The sequence below is a fragment of the Dermacentor silvarum genome, chromosome 10, assembly GCF_013339745.2.
Source record: "Dermacentor silvarum isolate Dsil-2018 chromosome 10, BIME_Dsil_1.4, whole genome shotgun sequence".
Taxonomy (NCBI): Eukaryota; Metazoa; Arthropoda; class Arachnida; order Ixodida; family Ixodidae; genus Dermacentor; species Dermacentor silvarum.
In genome coordinates, this window is record NC_051163.1 from 28,137,658 (window position 1) to 28,148,097 (window position 10,440).

Consider the following 10,440-nt stretch of genomic DNA (forward strand, 5'->3'; position numbering starts at 1 on the left):
TTACTTTGATAACACACTTGCGCTTGGCAGACGGCCTAGAAGAATGAAGATGCACGCTGCACTTCCGCACACGTGTGTGCGCCCGTGACGTATGTCGCTCGTGTTGTTGTTGGTGGTTGTGCTTGTGTAACGTCGCCTAACGTCAGCTGGGGCGGTGGTATACTTGTCTAGTGTCCGCACCAGCTTCGCTGTGGTACATCCACTTTCACAGAGTGGAGTGGAGGCGGATTTTTTTTTATGCGGTATCGGACGATGACACGCACGCACCCACCTAATCTAAACACGGGAAACAGGATGACGCAACCGATAATATCGAACCAATTATCCATTAAGCAAACTACTTCACTGCGAATCGCTAATCACCAGATCGGCGATTTCCTGAAACAAAGGCAGCTTGGTCGAGTTCTGGAATAACGACCTGCGTGACATGGGTCACTAAAGACGAATATTATAATTTATTAAATTATAGTCGTTCTAATTATAATTTGTAGTAATTTACTCTTCTGCACTAGCAAAACGACCATTCTCCTCACACCGTGAAAAGGGGGTGGGTGGGGGGAGGGAGCTTGATAAGCCACAAAAGACGCAGGAACGACATACGGGTGGCGCCGCCGCCTCGAAGTTCCCACACCAGCTGACAGTGACGTCACAGATTCTGGCAACGTCTGCTCGAGTCTAATCGAGTGTTTATCAGTAAAAATCCTACTACACTGCGTTCGAAAGTAAGCAAGGGATGAACGAAGCAAGTTTTGAAAACATTTCCTGCGCCGAAACGGCCAACATACGAGCAAGCACTTTAAAATAAGTCGCGTAGTCACGTGACGTGCTCAGGTTTCAGCGCGAAGTTGAAAGAACTTCGGTAATTTGTTTCGGCAATCAACCCTGTTTTCTGTCAAATGAACAAAAATCGAGTTTTGGAAGCATGTTTTATTGGCTTGAACTGACTCAGGTGCCCGTAAGTGCCCCCTCAATGACTGCGTATAGAGGCACGGCTAGCCAGAAGTTCAGAAGATACTTATGGGCACAGAAGAGAAGATACTTATGGACACAGATTCGTCCATATCCGTCCTTTCTCTGTCCGTCGCTTAGGCAATATGGTACAGTCGTGAGTGAAAGTGTGGAGACCACAGAATCCGCGTTTTTTTTTTTTTTTTGTGCAGCCTTGACATATACGCACGGAAATCGAGTGGTATGCATATTCCACGCATTATTGTGCGACCAATGCACTGTCACAATTCTAAATTTCACGGCTGTATTTGCAAACAATTTAATTTTTGCCGCTCTCTCTAAATTTTTGCCCCAGAAAGTACGCTCATCGCTGAATGGTCCCGCACACATCGCAAAACAGGCCTGTCGGGTACTGACTGGAACGATTGAAGAAAACTAGTGTTCGCGATGAAAATCCAAAGCCATATCGTTGTATGGCACTATTGTTCTTCGGTCTGGGTGCTGGCGTGCCGAAGACTGACTCGACTGTTAGGTTGGTGGCTCGCCCTTGCCAGTTGCTGAAGGATCAACCTTGCGAAGGCGGGCACTTGCTTCTCCTGAAAAAAATAAAAAATAACAGCGGACGTCGACTTCAGAGCGTGCAAGCATTCCGCTGACGTCAACACATGCAAACGCACGCGGCGCCAAATATAACTGAGCACGGCGGAAGGTACGAGTTTCGTCTCTGGGTTTCCCTGCTGCATTTTTACTGAAGGTTACAATGTGACCCGATAGTGAAAAATAGTCTATTACCATCTCCTCCTTTTTCTTTTGCATGCGGGATCTAAAGCCAAAAGAACCACCCTGGACATGGTCGCCGCCCTCTGGTCGTTGCACAGCCATCGGACGGTTCCCTTTGACAGACGATAATGACGCCGAAACTCTTCATTTGTCAGCTCTGAAAACGCGTCTAGCACCTCTGGTCATTGACGGGTCAGGGAGAGCAACCCGAGGCAAAGAATGAGGGGCGCCGCCATGCTTTCAAGTGTATGTAGTCGTACCTTAGAACGCACGCGCGCGCGCGCGCGCGCGCACCGCCCGCGAGTCTCCGAGGAGGCACGGCCCACGCGCGCTGCCAATAAGTCGCAAGCAAACAGCCAAGCCACAGCAACGGAACCCAAAGCGGACTACCTCTACTCCCGGTTCCACTCATGGCCGACGACGGGATCGCTTTGAAAATGATTGACAGATGCGCGACGGTGTTCAAAATTTGCGGTACCGCCCCGCTTTCTCTGACGGCCGCTGACGCAACCACGATTCTGACCAATCACGTGAGCGCGAGCGAACGGTTCGCATTCGGAACCGTTATAAGATTCCGCCCCTGTGCGTCTACGAGTTCGCGATCATGTCGATGACACCAAGTCTGGCATTATAACGATACCAAATTTAGTAGCAAAGTGACATATGCGGTGTTTCCAAATCTTGACACTTGCTGTCATTCTTTCACGTTCGAGAAAGGCGTGGATATAGCTTTTACAACCTCAAGAACGCGTGTCAGTATTCTTTTAGGAAAATGTAAAGTCATTGGAGTCCAGAAGCCTTATAACAGACATTTTTTTTTTTAGAATTTTGTAATCACAACTGCTGGTGAAGCCACGCAAAAGGTAATACACGTACCGTAAGCACGTATTGTTTGTCACCGTCGCAGGTCGTCCCTGCGAGAAGATAAGATACGGAGTTATAATACATGCGAGATAAGGCACGCACACTCGGAAACAAAAGCATACGGAGCACAGGCTTGTCGAAACTGAATTCATTCTTAATTCATACGCTCAAGACGACAGCAATGAAGAGTTCGCAATGTCAAGTTTGGACTGCAGTAATCAATTTTAAGGTAGGGTCATCAATGCCAACAGTCGCAAACTTGGCGCTCGAACGCTTGCGATTTATTTTTTTTTTAAAATTGGAGGCGCTTCAATATAAGAAATAAGGTCATTTATCGAAATATTTCTCTCTCGAAAAATTAAGGCGTAAGCACACGTGAATTTTGTCGTAAGGAACCAAACTATGCGTCATAAATGACGTTGCGAAGGGAAAAAAAAAAAAAAAAACTACGGTTCCCTCATTATGAGAACAAAACAAATTTTTATCGGGAGAAGAAAGAGGCGCCTTACACCAAAAATTGAATTCATCAATTATTAGACATTCTTATATATTTTATGGTTTTTTGAAAGATTTTTTATACATACATTACACTTTTATGTAATGTAATGTATGCATGTATGTACGTACGTACATACATACATACATACATACATACATGCATACATGCATACATACATGCATACATACATGCATACATACATACATACATACATACATACATACATACATACATACATACATACATACATACATACATACATACATACATACATAGTCATAACACAGGGCACATTTCGAAATCGGTGGGAGACCATTTCAAGAAGTTTTTATCGCTTCACGTGAATATCGCTTTGGTGAATATTTTATACAATACTGAAAGCAAGCTAATGGGTCTGTAATTCTTCAATTCTTTAACGTCTCCCTTATTATGGATTAGTATAATGTTAGCGTTCTTCCAGCTATCTGGTACACTTGAAGTCGTGAGGAATTGCCTATAAAGGGCCGCAAGTTTTTCAAGCATGATATCACCTCCATCTTTGATTAAATCGACTGTTATTCCATCTTCTCCAGCAGCTTTTCCCCTGGTCATGTCTTTCAAGGCCCTTCTAACCTCATCGCTAGTTATAGAAGGAGCCTCTGTATCCTGTTCATCACTACTTCGAATGAAGGTAGCTTGGCTGCTCTGGGTACTGTACAGGTCAGTATAGAATTCTTCCGCTGCTTTTACTATGTTATCGAAATTGCTGATGATGTTACCTTGCTTATCTTTCAGTGCATACATTTTGCCTTGTCCTATGCCAAGCTTTCTTCTTACTGATTTAATGCTGCGACCATATTTTACGGCTTCCTCAATCTTTCCCACGTTATAATTTCGAATATCCCTTACTTTCTTCTTTTTGATCAGTTTTGACAGTTCTGCGAATTCTATCTGATCTCTTGAGTTTGACACTTTCATGCTTTGTCGTGTCTTTATTAGGTCCTTTGGTACTTCGGGGATCTTACCTACTGGTTGCCTTGGTGCTGCACACACACACACACACACACACACACACACACACACACACACACACACACACACACACACACACACACACACACACACACACACACACACACACACACACACACACACACACACACACACACACACACACACACACACACACACACACACACACACACACACACACACACACACACACACACACACACACACACACACACACACACACACACACACACACACACACACACACACACACACACACACACACCTTCATGACGATGTGCTTGGGGGCCTCCGAAATAATTCGTTATACGGGTCACTTCATTGTAAAGGTCGCCCACCGCACAGATCAGAATAGGACTGGAACTGAATCATTGCTTCACTATACAGGCAATTTCGTTGTACAGCCGTTCGATGTAGATGCGCTCGACTGTGCATAAATACAGGGCGACGACGCTGAGTCCGTGCAACGTGGGGCTTACTTTGCACGCCGTTCACTGAAACTTGGGCGAGGAGATCGACCTCCATACTGGAGTCCTCTTCAGTGGCCTCGCTCGCACCGCCTCGCTTGCCGCTGTCAGGCACGGACGATTCGCCCAGCAGTGCACTCAATTCGTCGTCATCGATCCTGTAGCAGAGGTGGACAGGAATATGTATACGGACAGCATAAATTCGAATGCCAATGGGTCGATAACGTCCAAAATAGGCGTTGTTGAGGTTCCAGGTTCGCTTACACCCAACTACAGCAAATCCTCGTTATGAAGAAGTCATCGAGACAGGAACTGTTTGTACTTCGTTAAAATGAATATTTCGTTAGAGGCGGAGATGCTTAAGAGAAGCATAGTAAGGTTGCACTCGAACAGCGTGGGAGCCCGTGAAACGTATGCGAAAACAAGTACAGTCGTCATCAATATGCAAGGGAGCACCTCATTTTTTTTTTCACACGCCCATAGGGGTTAAACACACATGCCCTCCATAAAAGTGTGCTGTAAGACTAAACGTTCAACAGGTAATCTTAATGTTGTGTATCAAGTTCCTAGGTTTGAACCCATGCATCACCAGTTATCGCCGTTTAAAAAAATAAATAGCCTTTCCCTTTCATACTGCTGATGACTGTTTACATCCGCCTTGATAGTGAATACATCGCAGTAGACAGGGTGTACTGACCACCGTGAGCCACTGCCTCGCCTTTCGATTGTGATGATATTACACAGTTAGATCCAAGAAGCGGCCGCCAGTTCCCAGAGATTACACAATCTTCGGCCGATCCTGAAGATTGTGTATTAAAATTGGACCGATCACGGAGAGTGAGTGACGTGTAATCAAAGGTGCTGACTTGGTGGGCCGATCCTGACTCCAGCGCACGATATGTACAAGACGTATTGGCAAGTTTTCTCTTCTTCTCCTTTAATTTAGATTTTTTTTCACTGTGGTTTCTAACGCTTGATCCTGGAGGCAGTGCAGTCCTGACAATGCTGATATTTATATCGCATTACAGTTGCTCAGGTGTACGTAGTTACGCGGACAGCTTCTTTGCATATTTCTCCTTATTTGGCGTCGGTGTCTCGCCAAGTGGGTGTATAGAGGTGAAGCCTCCCACACGGCTGTGGCGCGGATAACTAATTAAGTAGGAAACTACTGCAGGAACTAATTAAGAGTAGGAAACGCGGGTCGAATGCTGCCAGAACAATGAATGCTTTATCCTGTGGCGGTTATCTTTTTATGGCCACCAAGCCAAACGAAAAAAAACAAGCGCAATCGTACCACGTGACTTCACAATGCCAAACGCGTCAATTGATAGCTTATCGACTTTGCAGCCGGAAGAAAAAATACAATTGCACACGTAACAAGTGTATCTTTGCGTATCATTTTATGAGTACGTTATGTCTGACTCGCTATTTTTTGTCCTGTTTGTGTTTCAAGTTATACACTCGATACCAATGCTAAAGGAAACAAAGGGTTTACGTTCAGCGCCCTTAATTTTCATCGCTCTTTACCTGACACCGGAAATGTGCCATGCGATAGATTCTTCGCCATAACGAATGCATGTTTCGACCAACGCTTTCAAGCAATCATTCCTTCGAATTGCCAAGGATAAGTGGAGTAAATTGCTTAATACAAGAGGGAATGAACATAACCATTCAGGGTTCTGCCGAGCGTTGTCAAAGCATCTATGCATTCAACCACACAGACGTTCCTTTTACTCGAGGTACTTATTGTTAGACAACCACGGTGTGTGATCGTCCAATTGTGTTCTCTGCATTACGTGAGTGACATTTTCTGCTTTTCTATGCATGTTGCTATAGTTTTTTTTTTTTTTTTGCTCTGGCTATATTTTCTTCCGATTATATAATGACCATTGTGTATTACTAAAGAGCGGCACATACGCGCGAGGTGACAGCCCACATTTTCAGACTGCACTGTATACCTTCGAGGTCTGCCTACATTTTCAGACTCCACATATACCCACGGGAACGGCCCACGTTTTTAGACTGCACTACCTTCTGGATCGGCCCACGAAAACGGCCAGATAGTCGTTACAGAAAGTTGGGTCGAACTCGCCAATAACGCTTCGCACTGAAAAAATAAAAATACCCGAGTGGTCGTGCACGGAACAAGCAACTCACGTTTCGTGCAGAAATAGTTCATCCTCGCTCGTCGGCTGTCCACCACTGACGTCCAGTTTGTCCAGCATCTCCTCGGCGCTCATCCGAGGCACCTTGCGAGGCTTTCTTCCCTGCCAGGCGAGGTCGCAGTGAACGATGTCGCCACCTTCGCGCCTGGTTCCCACCATGAAGTCCAGCGTCACCGCGTCCCCTTTGCCGAGCGCTCGTCCGAGGTTCCCCGAAGCGGGCTCGCCGTTCCTGTAGAAGCAGCGAGCTCCGAACCGCACCGTCCTCGTCGAACCCGACTGCTCGACGTAGCAGGTCGCCGTACTCGCTGTGACGCTTGCCACAACGGCCGAGACGTTCTCGTAGATGGAAACAGACGGCGTTTTTTCCTCGATCGCACGGCATGGTAGCGCAGGAAAGTCGTCGTCGTCGACGAGATACGGCGATCGCCTGCAGTCGTCAGAGACGTTTTGTCTGCAACGGGTATCCGTCACGTCGGTGTGGACGCTTGTGACGTCACAACGATCCTCCTCCTCCTCCTCCTCCTCCTGATCCGCGGCTAGGCGAGATCGGGGTTCCAGGGGCAAATCGTAGAGCTCGGTCGGCGTCGCCCGTGCCCGATAATCCATCCGCGAACAGCTGAGACATTGCGAGCGCCTCGAGGCTGACGGCAGACGACGGCACGGAGAAAAGACTCGCGCACGAGCTCGAGCCGAGAAGTTCCACGCGTGTCACGTTCCACTTTCCGCGGCCGTATTGGAAGCCGTTCGCGTCGGCGTTGAAGCGTACCCTGCTGCCTTCCTCCAGGACGTCCCGCAGGTCTTCGACGTCGACCCCGACGGACTTCTCGACCACACTCGCGTGCAGGTAGGCAGTGTCCGAACGATGCGCGCCGTACCTGACCACGGCGTGGTCTGAGAAGACTTCTAGGACGCGACCGTGGCGTCCGACGAGCGTTCCTGCAGCTGTACCGTTGGGTTTGGAGTCGCGTGGACTGACCGTACCCGCAGCAGTAGCCGACGAAACGCCGTCGACCAAGCGCAGTTTCTCGACGATCCACTTGGTCTTCGACCGGTCATCCGGGTTGCGCATTGCGTCGAAGCGAAGCCGGACGCCTAGTTCAAGCACGTCCGTCAACATGACGACGCGACGCCCCATGTACGCTTCGAGGTCGCTTTTCTGAAAGCTTGCCGTGACTCCACGGAACCTGGACACCCTAACGAAGCCGTGCGAGTCCCTGAGCACGCATACGACGCCTTCTTCGTTGTCAAAGTACGAGGGAATCTTCTCCTCGGCTGTCTGTTGCCGCTGAGGAACGTAGCCCTCGCGCCGAACGCTCAACGCGCGGTAGAGGGCAGTGCCGGGCCTCTGGCTGAAGTCCACGATGACGCGGTCGCCGACCTTTAGACCCGCGTCGAGCAGGTCTGCGTGCCGACCGTTTTCAAACGAGTCGTGGTTAAAGTAGACACGGTCATTTAGAGAAGGCTCCTCCACGTCTATGAAGCCGTAGATGCGGAACACGCTGTAGACACGGCCTTTGACATTCCGATACTTCGTCGTCATACCGTTCGCCTTGCTGGTGGCCATCGTATTTCAATTCTTGCGTCTTTGTTGACGAATCTCGGCGTTGACGCTGTCGCCGTCGGGTCCTAGGGAGGAAAATGAGCGCCGAAGGTTAGCGTCAGAGTTATTGAAACGTGCGGACAAGGCAAGCGTCTGGCAATGTTGACCGGTTACAGGCAGTTAAGGAGATAGATCTCGACTTGTATTAAATGTCCCCAACTTTCGTATCAGAGATTTATAGCGCTGCAGGAGGAAAATAATTCAAGCGGACACAGGAATTAAGCACGTCTATGATTGCATAACGAGCACGGAGTAGTGGTAGGGGGGAGGGGAGCAGTCGCTACGCAACCGGATGTACTATCGTATGAATGAATGACATTCGAAGTTGACCATGCAGTTTATTTCATCTCGACCGAACTTGCGTATCCTACATATACAGCGGCTGACTAAAGTCAACGATCGATGTTCGTCGGTCTCTCGGTGACATCGTGAGCTACAAATGTCCGTACATTCTTTTAACGGTAACTCGACACGCACGAGCGCCACTACACTGAAATAATCTACACCCTTAAAAGCGAATGAGGGTGTACATTATTTGGCTGTCTATGCACCAACTGCGCTTGTGTCGTGTTCTCTCTGTGGCGTCTGTTCTCGCGCCGTTTAAAGAATCTGCGTATGCAGTAAACCGCGCCAAGTTTCCAATAGCAACATAATATACATGTTGAGTTTTGGCCGCTGTTAAAGAGAAAGGCTTGTATTTTTTTTCTTATTTAGAGCGTATACTGCGGTCAAGTAGACCACGCAGGTGGGGGTTTACATGAAAAAAAAAAGTTTTGGTGACAACAGCCAACGGATAGAACTATCGATAACATTCGAGAAACTTCTGATATATGCAGGCCCGTCGTGCGTCGAGGGATAACGTTTAACATTTGTTAGCCGGTGAAAAGCAGTGACCGAAGAAAAATAAAAGTGAACACACGACGCGCGTTACTCCATGGCGCCATCTCGTAACGATCATCGCAGAACACGTCTCACGTGGCACTACGCTTTTTATTCTCACGCTTTCGCCGAACCCTCCTCCTCCGCCTTCCTCCTCGCGCTCTCTTCGCTATCGCAGTCTTTCATTCCCCGCTGCGCTGCGCGTTGCTCTTTCATCCTTCGCTGTTGTGCTCGTTCGCTCGGTTACGCCGAGACTCGCCGCAGGAACAATACATTGCGACATCGTTCATATGTTTACACATAGGTAGTACCAATGTAAATATAGGTAATCGAACACGGTACAGGATCGATCCAGATATAAATGCACAACAGTAACAGCAAAAACAAATGATAGGGAGACAAATCGTCAATTGTAAATTTCTGGTTTTACATGATAGATATGTAGCGTCGCGAAAGAACGCTGCTGGGGAAAAAGTGCACGCTTACACACACGCTATGCACGTAAAGCATGCATGCATAGTGTGCGCCGTAGCGGCATACGTAACTGTTTCAATTGACTTTTCCACGATGCTCGACTTGCACTTGGTGTATTCGCTTTGGCATTAGCATAACGAATAAAAATTCATTGAACGTCTGTCAGAAGCGTACCATACTAAAAAACGCGTTGTCTGAATAACTGCAGCGCAGCCAAGGAAATCGAGTGAGGAATGCAGTTCGGGTGCTATACAAACTGTATACCTGCACCACGGAAATCGCGCTGCACAATTTACGGTCTTCTCGTGCACCGCCGTGAACTGGTTGAGAGTGCTGCAGGCGAATCGAAGGGACTCTTCGTCGCTACACGACATCTGCACTAACAATCACAGCGGTTCAAGAAGTTCACGAACATGGGCCTGAACTTTTCCTGCACTTTTTGAAAGGAACGCGTCGCCGTGCAGAGGTACCGGGCTTGCACCGCTGAAACGAACGGTAAAGTGGAACGCTGCCTGAACTAGTTCATGAAGTGCCAGGCGAATCGAACGCAGCTTTAGTTTACTACGATTCATCTTCCTGTATACTGGCCTGAATTTCGAAGCAGTCGATTGTATTTTTGTAAACACAGAATGCGACGAGACTCGGCGCACACCCATATTCATTGCCTGTTGTACTTATAACGCAATATCTTGTTGAAAATGATCAATTTGCGAGGTAAGAAAGCCGTTTGAAGCCAGTAGGACGAAGTTTAGG

General features: G+C 47.8%; 1 protein-coding gene across 2 annotated transcripts; it reads right to left on the bottom strand.

The window, feature by feature from the left end:
• Positions 1–912: 912 nt before the first annotated feature.
• LOC119465796 (uncharacterized) lies at positions 913–7,347 on the bottom strand. Of its 2 annotated transcripts, XM_037726249.2 has the most exons (4): positions 6,727–7,347; positions 4,582–4,727; positions 2,605–2,642; positions 913–1,544 (listed from the first exon to the last, which is right to left on the bottom strand). In XM_037726249.2, the coding sequence occupies exons 1-4, from the start codon at positions 7,338–7,340 to the stop codon at positions 1,428–1,430; spliced, it is 915 nt and encodes a 304-aa protein (XP_037582177.1). In that variant the 5' UTR covers positions 7,341–7,347; the 3' UTR covers positions 913–1,427. The 2 variants fall into 2 exon arrangements, with proteins under 2 accessions (XP_037582177.1, XP_049512855.1); XM_049656898.1 differs by lacking the exon at positions 2,605–2,642 and having other exon boundaries at positions 1,427–1,544.
• Between the last annotated feature and the right edge of the window lie 3,093 nt (positions 7,348–10,440).

Coding starts and splice junctions, on each gene's coding strand:
- LOC119465796 (XM_037726249.2), bottom strand. CDS start 7,340: ATGGATTATCGGGCACGGGCGACGCCGACCGAGCTCTACGATTTGCCC. Junction 2,643..4,581: donor TTCAGTGAACGGCGTGCAAA/GTAAGCCCCACG, acceptor ATCTTCTCGCAG/GGACGACCTGCGACGGTGAC. Junction 1,545..2,604: donor ACAAACAATACGTGCTTACG/GTACGTGTATTA, acceptor TATTTTTTTCAG/GAGAAGCAAGTGCCCGCCTT.